This window comes from Lytechinus variegatus, chromosome 14, assembly GCF_018143015.1.
Source record: "Lytechinus variegatus isolate NC3 chromosome 14, Lvar_3.0, whole genome shotgun sequence".
NCBI classification, from domain to species: Eukaryota; Metazoa; Echinodermata; class Echinoidea; order Temnopleuroida; family Toxopneustidae; genus Lytechinus; species Lytechinus variegatus.
Window position 1 is genome coordinate 8,645,574 of NC_054753.1, and position 22,216 is coordinate 8,667,789.

The window sequence follows — 22,216 nt, forward strand, 5'->3', positions numbered from 1 at the left end:
ACAATGATGTAAATGTATATTGAAAAAAAAACGCGATGGTGGGTTTCTATTTGGCCAATAATATGGACTTTTCGAGCATATCAAAAATATAATTTTATGATAAGTAAAAAAATGTTCTGTTCTACTCGTTTCGGAAGGAGCCATAGCGGATCAGAGAGTGTTTTCAATTTGGTGTACAAATTTTGGTTTAAAAGTGGCACGAAGTGGGAAACGTGTCAGGCCCCAGGGTCGTCAGGGGGGCAGACTGCCCCTCTGGCGAGTGACAACCCATACAACAGACATATCCCTGCCGCCCCTGACGAGCTTGAAGACCTTTTTTTCTTTTGCTTGTCATATTTTTTTCCGGGTACGATTGAAGATCTTTTAGATTGAAGAGCTTTTTTTTTTTTTTGCTTGTCATTTTTTTTTCGGGTACGATTGAAAAGCTTTTTGATTTGATTGAAAACCTTTTTTTGCTTGTCAAATTTTTCGACCGGTTTTGCCCCCCCCCCCCTGTGGAAAATCCCAGGTACGCCACTGCCTGAATCTCACGCATCTATATATTTTAGAACAAGTTAAAGGGATTGTCCGGGCTGAAAGTATAGAGTAGAATTCACTGAGCAAAATGCAGAAAATTTGGAAAACAAATAGCAAAGTTATTGAATCTTAAAATTTAGCAATATTTTTTGAAAACAGTCATCATAAATATTCATTAGGTGGGTTGATGATGTCACATCCCCACTTGTTCTTTTGTATTTCACTATATGAAATTAGGTTTATTCAAACTTTTTCCTCCAAGAACTATATAGAAAAAATGGATTGACAACTGATTTAGTGCAGTAGGTATTTATTGCTGCTACTTATTTCATTATAAGTGAGACATATTATTCACACAAGTATGAAATAATGAAAAAATTACGATTTTATGTAATAACACAAGAAAAAGGAAAGTGGAGATGTGATATCATCAGCCCACCTAATGAATATTCATGCGATTGTTTTCACAAAATATTGCTAAACTTTAAACTTCAATAACTTCATTATTTGTTATCCGATTTTGATGAAATTCGACATTTTGCTCAGTAAATTCTACTCTATGTATCAAGATACAAAAAATTTCAGCTCGGACCATCCCTTTAACAAATTTACATAAAAGTAATCGTGAAGATGAGTAAGTATCATAAAATAACAACCAATGTGTGGGCTCAGTTGATAGAGCGTCCGTCTCATGACCTTCAATAAATTTGTAGTGAAACTTTTTTTTCTTTCTTTTTGCTTGTCAATTAATGTCTCAGGACCAAATAGATATCCATTTTGTAGTGATAACCCTTCTTTTTTCTTTCTGTCTTTTTAAATCCACTTGAGCACCCCCAATTATATAAAAAAAAAAAACGATGCCAGGGCCCTGAGAGGTCGGGAGTTCAAACACCGTAAGACCAAAGGACGGGAGTTGCTGCTACCCCTGTGCACATGGGCTTTTACTTCAGCACCATGCCAGGGCCGTGATGGGAGGTCGGGAGTTCAAACACCGTAAAGACGGGAGTTACTGCTACCCCTGTTTGTTTTACTTTAGCACCATGCCAGGGCCGTGATGGGAGGTCGGGAGTTCAAACACCGTAAGCAAAAGACGGGAGTTACTGCTACCCCTGTTTGTTTTACTTCAGCACCATGCCAGGGCCGTGATGGGAGGTCGGGAGTTCAAACACCGTAAGCAAAAGACGGGAGTTACTGCTACCCCTGTTGGCTTTTACTTCAGCACCATGCCAGGGCCGTGATGGGAGGTCGGGAGTTCAAACACCGTAAGACCAAAGGACGGGAGTTGCGGCTACCCTTATTGGCTTTTACTTCAGCACCATGCCAGGGCCGTGATGGGAGGTCGGGAGTTCAAACACCGTAAGACCAAAAGACGGGAGTTACTGCTACCCCTGTTTGTTTTACTTCAGCACCATGCCAGGGCCGTGATGGGAGGTCGGGAGTTCAAACACCGTAAGCAAAAGACGGGAGTTACTGCTACCCCTGTTTGTTTTACTTCAGCACCATGCCAGGGCCGTGATGGGAGGTCGGGAGTTCAAACACCGTAAGACCAAAGGACGGGAGTTGCGGCTACCCCTGTTGGCTTTTACTTCAGCACCATGCCAGGGCCGTGATGGGAGGTCGGGAGTTCAAACACCGTAAGCAAAAGACGGGAGTTACTGCTACCCCTGTTTGTTTTACTTCAGCACCATGCCAGGGCCGTGATGGGAGGTCGGGAGTTCAAACACCGTAAGACCAAAGGACGGGAGTTGCTGCTACCCCTATTGGCTTTTACTTCAGCACCATGCCAGGGCCGTGATGGGAGGTCGGGAGTTCAAACACCGTAAGACCAAAAGACGGGAGTTGCTGCTACCCCTGTGCACATGGGCTTTTACTTCAGCACCATGCCAGGGCCGTGATGGGAGGTCGGGAGTTCAAACACCGTAAGACCAAAAGACGGGAGTTGCTGCTACCCCTGTGCACATGGGCTTTTACTTCAGCACCATGCCAGGGCCGTGATGGGAGGTCGGGAGTTCAAACACCGTAAGACCAAAAGACGGGAGTTACTGCTACCCCTGTGCACATGGGCTTTTACTTCAGCACCATGCCAGGGCCGTGATGGGAGGTCGGGAGTTCAAACACCGTAAGACCAAAAGACGGGAGTTGCTGCTACCCCTGTGCACATGGGCTTTTACTTCAGCACCATGCCAGGGCCGTGATGGGAGGTCGGGAGTTCAAACACCGTAAGACCAAAGGACGGGAGTTGCGGCTACCCTTATTGGCTTTTACTTCAGCACCATGCCAGGGCCGTGATGGGAGGTCGGGAGTTCAATTTCCGTAAGACCAAAAGACGGGAGTTACTGCTACCCCTGTTGGCTTTTACTTCAGCACCATGCCAGGGCCGTGATGGGAGGTCGGGAGTTCAAAGACCAAAAGACGGGAGTTGCTGCTACCCCTGTTTGGATTCCAACGAAGAAAGGGACAGCAGAGCCTCATCGATATGGCGCTTCACACAAATCAGTCAAATTGACTAGACCAGGAGTCGGCTGGGTGCACCGTATGGCAATCACTGATAGTCACATTTCTGACATATATTCTAGTCCGAAATAACTTTGTTCTAGTAAAATACGACTAGAAAATAGTCAAATATGACTAGAATAACAGTTGCACCCAGCTGACCTTATTAACTAGTCATTTTTGACTGATTTGTTGTTAATCTAGAGTTCACAGCGGCTCACGGGCCCATGATCAGTTGGGCAAAGCAAATTTCATTTTTTTTTAATTTCGTATAACATGTACTTCTGAACTGTGTTAAATTGCATGTGAGTGAAATAGACATAGTTATTTTCTGAATGCACTACCTCTACAAAATATCCCAAATTTATGACGCCAATTGTTTTTAATTTAACTGTCTTCTTGTAGTTCAGTTTTCTTTTCTGTAAATTTCCATTGAATCGTCTCTCTTTTTTTGAGCTCTTTACGAAAAAAAATAATGATGAATAAGAGAAAAAATAAAGAAAATTTCATAATATCATTTGATGATTTTCATTCATAACCTCCATGAGCAGAGCGAAATTGACCGGTTTTTAGTATTTACCACGGCCTATAGAATCAACTTATGTAAACACCAAGACCTGATAATGTATAAACACCGGGAGCGGTACTTCAGGGGGCAGGGGATGTGAGGACCCCTATTGTTTGTTTTTCTTGCAGACCAGTCATAATTATTGGGTCCAATATTGCCACTTCGTCTAATCACCATTTCGTCTATTACCATTTCGTCTATTACCATTTCGTCTATTACCATTTCGTCTAATAACCAGTTGGTCTAATAACCATTTTCTGTTCATTTATTTTGCACGATTAACATTTTAGTTTGATTAGACCAAATGGTATATGGACTGAATGGCTATTGGACCAACTGGTTATTAGACGGAATGGCATTAGACTAAATAAAAGCGCAGACCATGTGGTGAGTAGACGAACTGATGATGGACCAAATGGTAGTAGACGAGTTCATAGGCGGCGGAGCAGATGATAATCTTTTGTGTTTGGGGAGACTCAACAATAGCCGCCCCCCCCCCCCCCAACACATAAGATAATCCTCTGTTCCGCCGCCAATGGACAAATTGGCAATTCGTTTTTGATAAGGGTGGAAAATGATATCACTCCGCCCTTTTTCCTCCCCTTCCACTCTTTTTGTTATTTATGTTTTATTGCCCCTTATAATTTATTGAGAAAACATGCTGCCTCCCCCCCCCAGGTTAAAATTTCCTGGTACCCCCATCCGCCCTGAATAAAGTAAAGTGAAAATGGTGTAGGAACCTGAGTTATTATGAAGCCAAAGGAGAAAATGCCAAATTTCTTGAGAGTAGGCATACAATAATAGTAATGTCAAGTGTAAGTTAAATAAAACACAAGCAATTCAGCAAATAAATCACGAGGTTTTATAAATCATTATAGGTTTTAATGACAAAACTCATCGTATTCAAAAGGTCACTAAATGTAGGCATTTATAACGCTTTCATTACATTTGATCCGGCGACAATTGCTCCGATGGAAAATCTGCGCGTTAAGTTAAACCTAAAACCTAACCTACATAACTAAATAAACCCTAATCCTTGTTTTTTTTTACATTATTCTGAACCAAAAACTCTAATACAATCCTAACTCTATATGCCCTCTGAGATAATAAGACTGGAGCAATCATTTTCGTAGTAGTAGTATAGTAGTAGTAGTAGTAGTAGTAGTAGTAGTAGTAGTAGTAGTAGAAGTAGAAGTAGTAGTAGTAGTAGCAGCAGCAGTAGTAGTAGTAGTAGTAGTAGAAGCAGTAGTAGTAGTAGTAGTAGTAGTAGTAGTAGTATAGCAGCAGTAGTAGTAGTAGTAGTAGTAGTAGTAGTAGTTCTAGTAGTAGTAGTAGTAGTAGTAGTAGTAGTAGTAGTAGTAGTAGTAGTAGTAGTAGTAGTAGTAGTAGTAGTATAGTAGTAGTAGTAGTAGTAGTAGTAGTAGTAGTAGTAGTAGTAGTAGTAGTAGTAGTAGTAGTAGTATAGTAGTAGTAGTAGTAGTAGTAGAAGTAGTAGTAGTAGTAGTAGTAGTAGTAGTAGTAGTAGTAGTAGTAGTAGTAGTAGTAGTAACTAAATAAACCCTAATCCTTAACTAGACTAAATAAACCCTAATCCTTATTTTTTAAACATTATTCTGAACCAAAAACTCTAATACAATCCTAACTCTATAAGCCCTCTGAGATAATAAGACTGGAGCAATCATTTTCGTAGTAGTAGTATTAGTAGTAGTAGTAGTAGTAGTAGTAGTATAGTAGTAGTAGTAGAAGTAGTAGTAGTAGTATAGTAGTAGTAGTAGTAGTAGTAGTAACTTAATAAACCCTAATCCTTAACATAACTAAATAAACCCTAATCCTTATTTTTTTTTTACATTATTCTGAACCAAGAACTCTAATACAATCCTAACTCTATATGCCCTCTGAGGTAGTAAGACTGGAGCAATCATTTTCGTAGTAGTTGTATAGTAGTAGTAGTAGTAGTAGTAGTAGTTGTATAGTAGTAGTAGTAGTAGTAGTTGTAGTAGTAGTAGTATAGTAGTAGTTGTTGTTGTATAGTAGTAGTAGTAGTATAGTATTAGTAGTAGTAGTAGTAGTAGTAGTAGTAGTAGTAGTAGTAGTAGTAGTAGTAGTAGTAGTAGTAGTAGTAGTAGTAGTAGTAACTTAATAAACCCTAATCCTTAACATAACTAAATAAACCCTAATCCTTATTTTTTTTACATTATTCTGAACCAAAAACTCTAATAAAATCCTAACTCTATATGCCCTCTGAGATAATAAGACTGGAGCAATCATTTTCGTAGTAGTAGTATAGTAGTAGTAGTAGTTGTATAGTAGTAGTAGTAGTAGTAGTAGTTGTTGTAGTAGTAGTAGTATAGTAGTAGTTGTTGTTGTATAGTAGTAGTAGTATAGTAGTAGTAGTAGTAGTAGTTGTTGTTGTATAGTAGTAGTAGTAGTATAGTATTAGTAGTAGTAGTAGTAGTAGTAGTAGTAGTAGTAGTAGTAGTAGTAGTAGTAGTAGTAGTAGTAGTAACTTAATAAACCCTAATCCTTAATATAACTAAATAAACCCTAATCCTTATTTTTTTTTACATTATTCTGAACCAAAAACTCTAATACAATCCTAACTCTATAAGCCCTCTGAGATAATAAGACTGGAGCAATCATTTTCGTAGTAGTAGTATAGTAGTAGTAGTAGTAGATGTTTAGTAGTAGTAGTAGTAGTTGTAGTAGTAGTAGTAGTAGTAGTAGTAGTAGTAGTAGTAGTAGTAGTAGTAGTAGTAGTAGTAGTAGTAGTAGTATAGTAGTAGTAGTAGTAGTAGTAGTAGTAGTAGTAGTAGTAGTAGTAGTAGTAGTAGTAGTAGTAGTAGTAGTAGTAGTAGTAGTAGTAGTAGTAGTAGTAGTAGTAGTAGTAGTAGTAGTAGTAGTAGTAGTAGTAACTTAATAAACCCTAATCCTTAACTAAACTAAATAAACCCTAATCCTTATTTTTTTTTACATTATTCTGAACCAAAAACTCTAATACAATCCTAACTCTGTATGCCCTCTGAGATAATAAGACTGGAGCAATCATTTTAGCAGGAGAAAATGTCGTGTGTCCTTATAACTGATGATGAATCTAAAATATCACATGCATTGAGAAGACAGAGCCACCATATATGCATGTAAGAATTAGAAATAAAATCCAGATGGAATAGTGACCGGCCGAAATTAGCTTGAGATTTAAAACTGTGGTTATAAATTTAAATCTTTTGAAAAAATGTCAATCCTTGGGAATGAAGGTGAATCCAATATTCGGCTGCAACATTATTAGAAAATTGCAATATTTTTGTTACAAAAAGGATAGGCCTATATCCCATTAAACTATTAAGAAAAACGGCCAAAATAAACAACAAAAGAAAAGTTAAAAAAAAAGTAGAAAATAAATAAATAAATAAAAAAAACCTCAGTGAGTAAAATCCCCCATTGAATGGATCATAGTAGTACACTATCATAGTAGTACAGTAGTAGTCTAGTTCAAAAAAAAATTTGAACTAGACAAATCAGCACTCCGAAGTGCAGTCACTATACACGCTCTTTAAGAGCTAAATTAGCACTTCATTTTTTAGAGTGTAGTAGTAGTAGTATATAGCAGTAGTAGTAGTAGTAGTAGTAGTAGTAGTAGTTGTTGTAGTATCATTATTATTATCATTATTATTACTAGTAGTAGTAGTAGTAGTATTATCCTCATCATTATTATCATTATCATCATCATTAGTATAGTATCATCACTATTATCATTATCATCATTTTCGTTATATTATTATTATCTTCTCTCTGCCTGACCTGAAGCATTCTGCGCCAGACAGACCCACAGTGACAGTAAGGATGACACAACGATCACAATAATTACATTTGGGCCTGCTATTTATTGAGGAAACCATTGTCTTTACAACACGAAAAAGGGGCGAGAAATAATATTTTGGTTACCAACAAGCTAGCTAGCGTCACAAGGTGGCGCTATAACACATCATAAAATGGCGCAGCTCAAATGACTAAGGGGGTGTTGCAAGAAAATATTTGCGATCAATTGCAAATATTCAATTGATAGATCAACGTTAGCTGTAGCAAATCAGATTAAACTTCTTGTTTCGAGGAGCAGATTAGCAATCAATCACTAATTTGCAATTAATTGCAAGACATTGCAATTGATCAAGTTTCTTGCAATATCTTTTCCATATGTCACTCTGTTTTAATGTCAAGCTTTCTGCATCATAGAGCTAGAGTTGTGCTGCACATGGGCGGAAATCCCAGGGGGCACAGGGGGGCGCTTCCCCCTACCATTTGGAAAGGGGGCGCACAATACTAAATGTCCCTCCTATTATTTGTGGTCTTTTTGAAAATTTTGTTATAGAAAAAAACTTTTTTTTTCTTTTGCTTATCAACTTTTTTTGTTGGACGAAATGTCCTTACATTTTTCTATGATAACCCTTTTCTCTTGTCAAATAACTATGTCTGCCGCCCCTGTGAAATGTAGCAACGAATTAAACGACTGGGGAAGTTTAAGACAGAAAATATGAAAATTATTGCGATTGTAACATTGAAATCCCATAGCCATAAACTCCAGTCAGCAACAATAAAGAGAGTATCCTTTCTGCTATGGCCCAAACAGTATTCACCGTTAGCCTATATTGTCTTCTGCTTTGATGGGAAAACGAAATGCTTGTTTTTGCAACGATCGGTCGAATTCATGCAAATTTTCTCGGCCATGCATCATTCATATTCTACGTATACGGTCTCCTTATGAAAGAGGAAAAGGTGGATATTTGCGGATAGGTAGCAGTAAGAGACAGAAAAATTCACCCAAAATCGTAATCTGCTCGAGCAAATGAAAATGTGGTATAGCATCACTTTATTGTTCTAACACATTCATGCGAGCATTATAATATGAACATTATGATGGGTCTGAACAAAGAAGAGAAGCATAATATTTCCATTCATTTTATGAGGCAGTTTTATGATCATGATAGGAACAACTTTAAACTGAATCACGGTTTCCTTTTTTTCTGGGACGCGCTGTATACAGGGGCCTCGGAAACGGGGAGAGGGGGGGGGGGGGGGGGGGGGCTTCAGCACTTTTTTCCAAATTCGTGTACAATCTGATTACGATTTTTTTTTGCATGGTCAGCCCCCTCCCCCTCCACTTTAAAACCGCGGCCCCTGGTATCAGGTACGGATCCATCATTTCCCGAAAGCCTGCAGGGGGCATTATGTACAGGAAATTTTGACAAAAAAAAAAAAAGGACTTCACTACCAAATCACGACTGCACAGGCGGCCCGTGTCCAAAACTGAAAAAAAACCTTTATACGAATTTTTTTTGGTCATGCATGTATACAGCAGCATTTGACTGCCCCCTCCCCCCCCCCCCCCCGAAGAGGGGGAGGAGGAGGAGGAGGAGGAGGAGTAGGAGGAGGAAGATGCCCCAGTTACAACCACAGAAATACCATACACGACCCACTCCATATTTTTTTTTAGTATTTAGAACGAGCGACATCTACTGGCGCAATTTTAAATATCAGTTCACCCTGTTTACACATAGAAACATAATCCCATGTAGCAGGTTCGGATACTAAATTCCCATGTATTTAGAAATTACCTTGGACTTTATTCAATTAAAAAAATATCTGACGATCATTTTCTCAAAAATGTTTACCTCATAATTGGGAAAATTATAAATAATACGAAAACGATCCAAGCGGAATGATATAGTTTAGAGTGATGCGGCTGTTACCGGGTGACATTAACGCTGCAGAAAGCTAGCTGCTAACTTCATACAATCTGAATCCCGAAATACGTAGACTTGTGTACAAAGTAATGGATTAAAGTTACAGAGTGTTTTACCTGTGTAGAAGCGAGCCAAAATATAGTATGCAATGAAATAAGGGATGGAGGAGAGCATCGACCGGTCGACCACCATCAATATCAAGTCTACGTTTTATTCAATTTGGTACAACTACAAGGATATGGGCCACTGTGAATAAAAAACTGTGCTTTTTGGAATACAGAAAAACAGTGTTGATACCAATTGAAGAAAATACTTGCATAGATCTACGTCGTTACTTTAAGTTTTCGTTGCCTGATCGAGAGGACCCCCGTGCCCCGTGGATTGAGCTTCGACCCGACCTGTGGCTGTGCCGTCTGCCGAGCCTGCGCCTGTGTGGTGGCCCGAATTCACCGGCCCATTGACATCCTATTGCGGAATTTGGAAGACGTATTTTTGGATCTTGAATGTTATTTTCAGTTTGAGATAAGTTGCAACGAACCCGAGTCAAAATGCCTAGTAGAGCAGAAGATATTTTAAAAGGTTTCAAAGTGTATCCTTTTCAAAATTTCACGAACAAAGACAAGTTTAAAATTAAATTTGGCTCGATCACTCGGATCAGTCAGACTCAGAATCAGATTGGGTGGGGGGGGGATTTTTCCTATTAATTTTAAAACTTTTTATCGTTCAGTACTACAGTTAAACCATTTCAGAGTCTTTATTAGGTGAGTATTTCTAGACTTGTAGTGTAGATCTATCCCGGGGGGGGGGCCACTTACATTGACGAGTGGATACCATGCGCGACCAAAAAACACGTAAAAAGGATGTCCTTTTCGCGATAGGGCACGTTACGTACGTAACGTGATAAGGGTATCAAAATCACAAAAATAATGAAAAAAGGGTATCAATTTCGCTAGAAAAATTACGTGTTTAGGGTCGAATTTGCGGGGATGATAAAACAAAATTAAAATGTTTTATAAAGGATGTCCTTTTTGCCCCAACACTACGTGTTTAGAATCCTATTTGCGCGAGGTGTAGAAGGTGGGTTCGTACTAAACCAAATAAGGTAAAGCCGACGACCGAAGGACCCGTAACAATAAAACATTCCTGTACTTGTTTAGGGGTCCATTTCAGGGAATATTTGCCAAGAATATCGTTTTGTTTCCAATACTTGTAAAGGGTAAGGCTTCACACGCCAATACTTGTTAAGGGGTGCATTTTCAGAATATGGAAATTACGTGTTTAGGGTGCTTTTCGAGACCCCATGGTCGCGCATGGTATCCACTCGTAAATGGAAGTGGCCCCCCCGGGAGATCTATTCATGTATTTTGTTCCAACATGTCCAAGTCTTGCGTAGAATAGGGTAGATTTACCCTTGGGCGAAGTTTTTGCAGGCTCCACTCCACTTCACTACAGCTACACTACGGTCTACGCTCCACCTACCCGAACTTCGGGACGGTGAACTCGATCAGATATTCTGAGTGACAAAGGTTGGATGGAAACGTTCTTTATTGTAAAAATTATAGAAAAAAAATAGAACGAGAAAGTAAAATAGCTTAATTTCCTACCCTTCACCCGTATTTCACTTCATGTCCATCCTCCGGTTATCCTCGAAATTGACAACACTGACAATGTCATACATATACTTGTAGAAGAAGATTGAGCTTGGATGAAAGCTAGACCTGAAACTTGGCTGCAGCTTTAACTGCTTTTTTACAGTACATCCGGTAATAAGGTAATAAGAATCTGCCTTGAACTGAGCAATAGGAATAGCCGCAATCTAAAAAAAAAACATAAAACAGTCCTTAAATCAAAATTATACCCTGGCCTTGTACGAGAATATGGTTGTACCACTCAAGGATTCATTACATGCCGTCGCGCAAAGAAAAATCAAGCCATAGAAGTTGTGTGATGTGGACGCCAGAAGTGGCGTCGCAGCACGCGTGACCCACTAGTTAAAAATCCACTACCAATTGCAGTTCTGTGTGCGAGGCTAGTATACATGTACTATCTAACCTCGCACTAGTGGGAGTGGGTTGTACATCATGGTAGGCCTATACATGTAAAGTAGTTCACACAAAAATATATTTTCAGTTCAGGATGAGCTGGACATACAGTAGGCTACATGTCCTGTAGTAATAATACACAGTTCTTGTATGGCACCTAACGTCAATATGCGCTTGCAAAGGAATTGGATGTCATGAATTTCTCTGCTATTATAAAGACAACTTTCTTCTTGGATTAGTTAGATTCAGCTAGTGATAGTTTAAGCACTTTTATTTTGATGTACGTGTAAACTTTATGAAAAATAAAAGCAGAAAATTAAATTATGTCGTTCTGCCAAATAAAATTCTTGAAAGGCATACATGTAGCTTCTACATGTAGATGAGTTACTTTGATACTGATACAGGATACTGTCTACATGGAGGCTCTGTGTCAAACCACACCTCAAGTTGTAGCAGGCAAGGGGCAGTTAACAGTGGGGTCATCTAAGTACATCTGCATGTACCATTACATTTTACTCAGGGCTTTTTAATCAAAGGCCACCTTGGGTGCTTTACTGATTGGCCTTATTGGCCTTGGAGGTCTCTGTGCCCTTCTTACTTTTGCCCTTATACGTGTTGGCCTAAATATTGAAATGTGCCACATGCGAAGGCCTCAGTACTGGTTCATTGCCACTACTGGGCACTGCAGAATACGCGCTTGAATCGAGTCCTGCTAGGCATGCTTCTCAGGGATTTAAGTGTTGGCTTGCATTTTTTGTTTGCTCATATTCATGGAATGTAGGAAAAAGGAGAAAAAAATAATTGATCATTCTTCAGAAACATTTTACAATATGGTACAATGTACAGTCACATCTGTGGTCATCCGTCTTTTAGTGGCCAACAGATTAACTGACTTTCTGATTTTTTTTGAACGAACCTACCTATAATGGCCATCTGTTTATACATGTAGTGATCACTTTTTATACGCCCGTCCTAAGGGACGTAGAATGGTATCATGCTTAGTGTCCATCTGTCTGTCCGTCTGTCAACTTTTTTTCGTAAATGCGATAACTTCAGTTTAACTGAACCCAGGCTCATATAATTAGGTGTGTATGATTCTACATGTAGCTTAGATCCCAGGAAGCCTATTGATTTTGGGGTCAAAAGGTTAAAGGTCAAGGTCACTGTGACATGTATTCTTCTTACCCTTCTGCAGTCCTTGCAAACGCGATAACTTTAGTTTAACCTCCATCTCACATCCCTCCCTGGTTATAATTTGGTGTGTATGATAATAAATAATAATAATAATTAACATTTCCAGTATATTGCGCTTAATACAATGTTCAGTTTCTATAAAGCGCATTGGAAAGAAAAAAAAGAAGTAGCAAAATACCGTGAGAGAGAACGGGATATGGAATTAAGAGGACTGCTTAATGAGGAAAGATTTGAGGAGTGTTTTGAAAGATTCAACAGTGGATGCATTACGGATTGAGATGAGGAGATTGTTCCAGAGCATAGGGGCAAGAGCAGAAAAAGCATGATCGCCATAACGGGTAAAAGTGCGGGGTCCTAGGCTAGAGATAGTCATAGGTGAGCAGTAGAAGAGGTTGGAGACGTTGAGTTGCAGAGGATGAGGGACAGAGAGAGATAAGATTTTGAAGGTAGGATGGGGTGAGACCATGAATGATTTTATAGACAAGGAGGAGGAGATTGAAAATAATTCTACTACGAACCTGAAGCCAATGGAGAGAGTAGAGAATAGGGTTGATATGTTCAAATTTCTTTGTGAGGGTTACCAATCTACATTGTAGCTGCAGTATTTTGAATTCTTTGAAGGGGGCTATACTAGATTGTGGTAAACCAGCAAGTAAAGCATTACACAATAATCTAAATGGGATGATACAAAGGCATACATGTATCCAACTATACGTTCAGTAGATGATTTATCAAGATACTTTCTTAACTTCCCTATTTTACAAATACCCCATGATGCACAACGACAAACATTTCTGATATGCTATGATACTAGCATGGATCCCAGGAAGCCTATTGATTTTGAGGTCAAAGGTCAAGGTCACACTGACATGTTTTCATCTTACCCTTCTGTAGTCCTTGTAAACACGACAACTTCAGTTTAATGAACTAGGCTCATATAAATTGGTGTGTATAATACTAGCATGGATCCCAGGAAGCGTATTGATTTTGAGTTCAAAAGGTCAAGGTCACAGTGACATGTTTTCATCTTACCCTTCTGCAGTCCTTGTAAATGCAGTAACTTCAGTTTAACTTAAAGGGGAAGATGACCCTGACGAAAATTTTATTGTAAAAATAGCAGAAAAAATAATAAAAATATTGCTGAAGGTTTGAGAAAAATTCATCAAATAATTAAAAAGTTATTAGAATTTCAATTATTTGATTTGTGACGTCATATGCGAGCAGCATTCCTACATAGCGAATGGTAAAAAATCAATGAAATGTAATTTTCTCAGAAAATTGAAAATGGTTTTCACTGTACCTTTTGTATATCATTATCAATAGACAAATCATTTCACACCCGATCATGAATAGAAAACAAAATTAAGTCATCAGGAACCATACAAAATTTGAAATTCATGCATTATATAATGGGGCAGCTGCTCATCACAAATCCAAAACTTTGAACTCTAAGATAAACTTTCTTACTCTTTTTCCTCAAACCTTCACCAGTATTTTTGCTATTTTTTCTGCTATTTTTACAACAAAGTTTTCTTCCGGGTGAACTTCCACTTTAACCTAGGCTCATATAACTTGGTGTGTATGATACTAGCTCATGGATCCCAGGAAGCCTGAGGTCAAAAGGTCAAAGGTGTAGATCACAATGACATGTTTTCATCTTACTCTTCTGCAGTCCTTGTAAACGCGATAACTTTAGTTTAACTTAACCTAGGCTCATATACTTTAGTGTACATGCATGAATCCTAAGAAGCCTATTGATGTTGAGGTCAAAAGTTCAAAGGTCAAGATCACAGTGACATGTTTTCATCTTACCCTTCTGAAGTCCTTGTTTAACGATAACTTAAGTTTAACTTACCTAGGCTCATATATATGTAATTTGGTGTGTAGTATGTATATGATCTCAGGAATTCTATTGATTTTGAGGTCAGAAGGTCAAAGGTGAAGTCATCACCTTCCACTTTTCTTGCTTGACCAATAACTCCATTTTCCGTGTTACAAATGGGCATAATATGCGCTCGCCTTAGCAACACTCTTGTTTTATTGGGTGGCTTGAATAGACAGGTTGACTGTAGCCTATACATGTAGTGAATATGCCTATTCCGTATTCATCTAATTGTATGAAATTTGATGAAAGAGGGGTGTGACACAACATTTTTTCCTGCGACAATTCCTCCGGCATACAGGCTTTATTTTGTCTAAGATATAGAGTTAGGGTTGCAATACGGTTTCATGTTCTAGGTTTAGAGTTTTATGTTAGGTTTAGGGAAGGGTATAGTGTTAAATCCAGGGTTGAAGTTAGTATTTCAATTAGTGTGTTTATAGCAGAGCAATTGTCTGGGGGGAAGGCAAATGTCATGGAACTATAAGAGAGGCTCTGTTGGACTATATGTTGAACTATACCATGTTGACTCTACATGTTGATGTACATACTAGGTCCATGGTTCAGCATCTTTGACCCCATTCTCATTAAAGTCCTAAACTATTGTAGTGGAAATTTGTTTTATTGTGTAATGGGAACACTCAAGGCAGTCTTGGAAGCCATCTTTCAAACCAATTTGGAAAACCACCTTGCAGTGAGGTTTTTAAGATGGATTTGCCTTGTTAAACTAGTTTAAAGTGATTGGTTAACATTGCTTTGACTTTTAAAAAATCTGAGCTAGAAGATCACACTTGTCACCTGTGTCTGCGATATATGTTACAAAAATGAAGCCCAGAAAAAATTGTGTTCGAAAATAATTATTTAGTGCTTCAAAAATTGAAATATAAAGTGACCAGAAACACCATCTTAATTTCATCCCATACACTTACATGTATGTGTACTATTAAGGTGTCTATAAGATGCCTATTCACATAATCGGGGTTTGCCTTGTAGTTTTAGCTTTTCATTCTCAATAGGCGGTTTCAAACCGCCTCGATCACAAGAATCCCCGTTAAATTACGAGAACTTTTTAAGGCTAAAAAATACCCGTTAATTATTCCTGCATTCAGACCGCCCCGAAACACATCCTTCGGGACAAGTTCCCGAAGTTACGAGCATGCGCAGTGTGGTCTGATAAGCAGGCAAGGCGGGAGATTCAAAATCACTAGCCCAGCAGCCACCCACGCCGCCGCGCCCAACGACATGCTGGGCTAAAAGTTCCCGTAATTTGCTTTCACATCGCCAAAATACCTACGACCTTGGAAAAATCCCCACGAAAGTTCTCGTAATTTCGCCAAGTACCTACTATTTAGCGGGTATTTTCTTTCGGGGAAATTACGCGTAGTTTGCTTTCACATTACCAAAATACCTGGTATTTTCTGATCGGGGTAAATTTCCCGATCAGAGAATACCTGGAACTGGCGAACTTCGAGGCGGTCTGAAACCACCTAATAATGGTTGTTTTCAGGGTTTATTAGTTGTAATTCATGCACTTGTACACATGTTTCATCTTGGTTTGAGAATTTTTCAAATTAAAAAAAAATACCTTTAAGCGTCAACAGGTGAGGACACAACTGTTTTGGGGAAGTGATCTTTGCACAATGTTTGGCGCACTACTATCCACACTTTGAGTAGAATTTCCACAATGTGGTTTCGCATTTCACGTGAAACAAGTCACCTCTCTGAGACCGTTCCTTAGCAACAAGACCATGTTAGATGAAGTGCTTTTGAAAACTACTTTTGGGTGATTAGATGAAAATGCTAGCATAGCAATCTACTGGTTCGGTGAACCATTTTCACCAAACAAGTTTTTGTCCCACCTGCATAGCAGAGTGAGACTATAGGCGCCACTTTTCCGGCGTTGACGGCGGCAGCGGCAGCGTCAACACCAAATCTTAACCGAAGGTTAAGTTTTTGAAATGAAAGTATATGGACTCGGCCATAAGGTTAATCGAGTATTACTGAATATCCTGCCTGAGTTTCATGTCACATGACCAAGGTCAATGGTCATTTAGGGTCAATGAACTTGGACCATGTTGGGGGAATCAACATCAAAATCTTAACCTAAGTTTAATTTTTTTTTAAATCATAACTTAGAAAAATATATGGACCTAGTTCATAATACTTGGAAATAAGGGTAACCAATTATCACTGAACATCTTTTGCAAGTTATAGCAGTTTTCAAAGTCAGCACTGCTGCTATATTGTATTGCGTGATGCAGGTGAGACGGCCAGAGGCATTCCACTTGTTGAAAGTACATACTAGGTGGTTTCAAACCGCCTCAATCACAAGAATCCCCATTAAATTACGGGAACTGTTTTCGGCTAAAAAATACCCATTAATTATTCCTGCATTCACACCGCCCCGAAACATACCCTTCGGGATAAGTTCCTGAAGTTACGAGCATGCGCATAGTATGGTCTGATAAGCAGGCAAGGCGCGAGATTCAAAATCACTAGCCCAGCAGCCACCCACAGCTCCCGCGCCCAACGACGCCCAACAACACGCTGGGCTAAAAGTTCCCGTAATTTGCTTTCACATCGCCAAAATACCTGCGACCTTGGAAAAATCCCCGCGAAAGTTCTCGTAATTTCGCCAAGTACATGTACGTACTATTTAGCGGGTATTTTCTTTCGGGGGAGATTACGCGTAGTTTGCTTTCACATTACCAAAATACCTGGTATTTTCTGATCGGGGTAAATTTCCCGATCAGAGAATACCTGGAACTGACGAACTTCGAGGCGGTCTGAAACCACCTACTGAGAACGGGGTCTTTGTTTCATGCAAAGTCTTGTACTGTACCATTGCACTCACGCCTTTTAAAATCGCTAATGATAATTACAGGCATACATGTAGCTTGCCTTGATGCAAACCTTTACTATTATTACTCCTGCTTTACCTCGAGCTACCGCTTTATCAGCAGTGCTCAGTGCATTCAAGCAATAAATCCTAGCAGGTACCCAGTCACCTCACCTGGGTTAAGTACAGCACAAAGTGGATAAATCTGTTACTGCAGGAAAACATGCCATGGCTTGGATTCAAAACCCATGAACTGCTGTTTGAAAGATTAGAGTCAGAACCACTAGACCGTGATGCACCCTATTTATGAATGAAGTTCATGTCTGCTTTGATGCTATCCCATTTGAATCAGTTCATTATTTGCCCAAGCATGGAAGTTTTGGGGGCAAAGTTTGATTTCCCTATCTCGAGTGCTTTTGATCGACCCACTGACATGTACATTTCGGATCCATGTATGATCCTCAAAATCTCATTCTTAAAGAGATGGTGATTATGATTACTAGTATATGGATAGTAAAATAGTACAGACCTTCATTTTTGAGGAGCGCGATCGTGCCGGCACTCCTACCATCCTCCTTAATAAAATAAGGAGGAAAAAAGTCACACTCTGGAAAAGAAAAGAAAATTGCTAAAATTTCACATTTTACATCTTTAAAAATCCATGAAATGGCCATCTATTTTCCATAATTTCTTGAAATTATTTGAAGTTAGTTGAAAACTATCAGAAAAATGAACAATATTCACCTCTTTCCTGACTCTGATTTGAATTTAAACTCGGTAAATATTGTACATGTAGTCCCATATGTAGATTTTCATGGCTACACCATTGAAGTCTACATGTGGGACTAAAATATTTACCGACAGTAAGTTCAAATCAGAGTCGGGAAAGAGGTGAATATTCTTCATTTTTCTGATAGTTTGTAACTAAATCTAAATATTTTCAAGGAATTATGGAAAATAGATGGCCATTTCATGGATTTAAAGATGTAAAATGTGAAATTTTAGCAATTTTTTTTCAGCAGGAGCACGATATTTTGTAAACGTATTGACCCAGACTTAGTTTCACCACAGATTGATAAATACATGTAGCTACACAGCTACGATGTTAAGAAAAATCTATGATTTATCAGACATGTATTGAATTGAATATTGAGCTCCTCAAAAAAATAAGGAGAGCGATTTATTGAACTCCACAAAATTATAAATGTGAAAGACTGATACCACTGTACACATTATATTTATTTAAAAAACAATGTTGGAAGTGTTCATACAAGTGTAGCTCATGATATAGACACCATGGAGATGACTTGCCTACAGTAAACTACAGTGTAGGCCTACATGAACTAAAGATCAACTGTAAATCAAGTTTGATAAATCTTGTTTGAATAACCCATGCCCTAGTACCTGTATGTACATTGTGTTTGCAAGTACATGTTATAGTGGGGCTAGCAAGTGTAAACATTTATCAAGCTCAAATTCTACTCCTTTACATGAAGCCCTCATTTGAATCATTGACATGTACGTAAATTGTATGTGGAAACAAGGGGGGAAATGAAAATAAGGTTTCTTCACACAGCTCTACATATTTAATGATTTCAAGCAATATTGGTTGTAATAATCAGTAGTGTTATTCAAATTCTCATTTTTATAAGCAAAGGGTGGGGGGGGGGGGGCTGGGGGTGATGATTGTGATTTTTTTTTTTTGGGGGGGTACATACATATACATGTATATGTACATGTAAATACAATGTAGACACCACCATAGGGTGTATATGACCAATTTCTATCATGGCAGTAGCTGTTGGTTTCCATGGCAGCCAGAGTATATGTACACACTGTTTGACTTAGCAGGTATTCAAATTACATGCCAGTACTTTGCTACATGTACATTGTATATAACTGCCAATGCATGTAAAGCCTACATCGTATTTAAAGGGGAAGTTCACCCTGACAAAAAGTTTATTGTAAAAATAGCAGAAAAATTAATGAAAAATATTGTCGAAGGTTTGAGAAAAATTCATCAAATAATTAAAAAGTTAGTAGAATTTCAATTATTTGATTTGTGACGTCATATGCAAGCAGCATTCCTACATAGCGAATGGTAAAAAATCAATGAAATGTCATTTTCTCAGAAAATTGAAAATGGTTTTCACTGTAACTTTTGTATATCAATAGACAAATCGTTTCACACCCGATCATGAAAAGAAAACAAAATTAAGTCATCAGGAACCATACAAAATTTGAAATTTATGCATTTTATATTACATAACACATGGGGCAGCTGCTCGTTTATGACGTCACAAATCCAAAACTTTGAACTCTAATAACTTTCTTACTCTTTAACGGATTTTCCTCAAACCTTCACCAATATTTTTTACTATTTTTTCTGCTATTTTTACAAGAAAGTTTTCTTCAGGGTGAACTTCCCCTTTAATATGCTGTGGCGACCCTCCACTTGAGTTTTTGGTCTGAATATGCAGCCTACAATGAGGTGTATTATAAAGGATCTCTTTCTCAGTGCTATACTGTAGTCTTGTGTTAAGACCTTCTTTTTGATCAAAGTTTCAATCAGGGTCTGTGACCGCAGACATACCATACACGTACATGTACAATACAGTATCTTGAATTTTCATTGTCAATATTTCAATTGAAACTCCTGCAACTGGATATTACATTGACATACAGTGTATGTGAATAATGAAAAATCAATGCTGTTCATAGAGGCGCGATAGCGCAGGGGTTTCGGATTCCGGTGATCCGGGTTCGATTCCCAAATGGTACGCTAGTGCCCTTTAATAAGGCATTTATCCTCATTACCAGGTCCCTCAGAGAGGACCTTAAGCCATTGGTCCACTGGTTGCTTGCTCATAGGCATTCCTGCTTTCTTAGCAGTCAGGTAAAAAACCTCGATATAACATTTGATCCAGTTGTAGTTGATTTAAAACCTCGGTATATTTTTTTATTCAGGCAAAAGTTCTCGTAATATTGACAAGTGCCTACTACATGTATTTAATAGTGGGTATTTTCTTTCAGGAATATCACCAATATTTTGCTTTCACATTGGCAATAATACACTGTACCTAGTATCTAGTGATCGGGGAAGATCAGGAAAAAATATTGAAATTTGAGGTGGTCTGAATGAATATGCCTACATGTATGTAAGTACATGTAGGATACATGTACATGTACATGTATCTTGCCTTTTCTCTTCTGTGTGCAGGTGCATGGAATCAATATTTTTGTTTTCATCTTTTTTTCTCTCTATGTGAACTGCTTTGATAATCTCATCATACATGTAATGATTATTTCCATCCGGTTGATTGCCTTGCCTGCTTTGTAGGTAGAAGGATAGTCTGCCGGCGCAGACCCTGATTGAAACATTGATCATTTAACATGCGGGTCTTCATACAAGACTAGCACAAATACAACTGGGCATTATGGCATGTGCCTGTAATCCAAAAAACACATCGAAAATTTACAAGTTGATGCAGAGGTTCGAGCCCTGCTTGACCATGTCTTTCGGATTGGGATCAGTGGCATTAAAAGGCGGTCCCAGACTGTTGATAATCATATCTGATCGATACATGTCTGAAAAACTCAATTACATACGCACACACATGTCGTTTTGATTTCAGCCTGAGCAAGAGGTGGTCTGCTGGGCAAACCCTTAACTCGAGTTAAAGCGGAAGTTCACCCTGAAGAAAACTTTGTTGTAAAAATAGCAGAAAAAATAATAAAAATATTGGTGAAGGTTTGAGGAAAATCTGTTAAAGATAAAGAAAATTTATATTAGAGTTCAAAGTTTTGTATTTGTGACGTCATAAACGAGCAGCTGCCCCATACATGTACATGTACATGTATGTTATGTAATATAAAATGCATGAATTTCAAATTTGTATGGATCCTTATGACTTAATTTTGTTTTCTATTCATGATCGGTTGTGAAATGATTTGTCTTTTGATATACAAAAGGTACAGTGAAAACCATTTTCAATTTTCTGAGAAAATGACATTTCATTTATTTTTTACCATTCCCTATGTAGGAATTTGGCTGGCATAAGACGTCACAAATCAAGTAATTGAAATTCTAATTACTTTTTAATTCTTTGATGAATTTTTCTCAAACTTTCAGCAGTATTTGTTATTATTTTTTCTACTATTTTTACAATAAACTTTTTGTCAGGGTGAACTTCCCTTTAAGGGTCTGTACATGTATGTGCTAGTCTTTGCTTGGAGGCACACTTGTTGATCCTCTTGCTTAGCCTGCAGACTAAGCAAGAGGTGCCTTTTCTGTACACAAGTCAGGGACCCTACACTGTATATTCAGACTTTACCCAAATGAAGGGTTTGTACAGCAGACTAATTTGTACTACTACCACCTGCAAATTCTAAAATTAGGCATCACCTGGAAAAGAATGCATCTTTATAAATTTGTAGGCCTACAGTATTATATGAATTAATTTTCAGAAGCTTCTTGTTCATTAACATTTTTGGAATTGATATTCCATATTGATTTGACAATTGTATTGAAGATGATCAGTCCCTGATATACCTACTGTTTGTATGAAGTTTTCCAGTGTATGTTCATGTAGGCGTACTTGTATAAGAATGTCCAATTATAGGGGAAACCCCCTTGCCCCTAATGCATTTTGCTCATGTTATAAAAGCAGACCCTTTATCACAACTCTGGATAATGTAGGCCATTGCCCTGTACCAATGTGGGTCTGAATTTTGCAATTAAAGGGGAATGAAACCTTTGGAACAAGTAGGCGTGTTTCGAAACAGAAACTCAAAGAATAAGAACAAAGAAAGTTTGAGAAATATCAGACAAATAATAAGAAAGTTTTGAGCATTTGAATATTGCAATCACTAATGCTGTGGAGATCCTCCCATTGGCAATGCAACAAGGATGTGTGATGTCACATGTGAACAACTTTCCCTTTGATG

General features: G+C 38.3%; 1 protein-coding gene across 1 annotated transcript in view; it reads left to right on the top strand.

Moving 5' to 3' along the window:
• Window positions 1–9,327: 9,327 nt before the first annotated feature.
• The window catches only part of LOC121427257 (retinal rod rhodopsin-sensitive cGMP 3',5'-cyclic phosphodiesterase subunit delta-like), a 72,164-nt gene continuing 59,275 nt past the window's right edge, over window positions 9,328–22,216 (top strand). Inside the window, exon 1 of the mRNA XM_041623582.1 lies at window positions 9,328–9,904. Within this exon, the coding sequence (XP_041479516.1) occupies window positions 9,864–9,904 (41 nt within the window). The 5' untranslated portion in view covers window positions 9,328–9,863. The remainder of the gene's footprint in view (window positions 9,905–22,216) is intronic.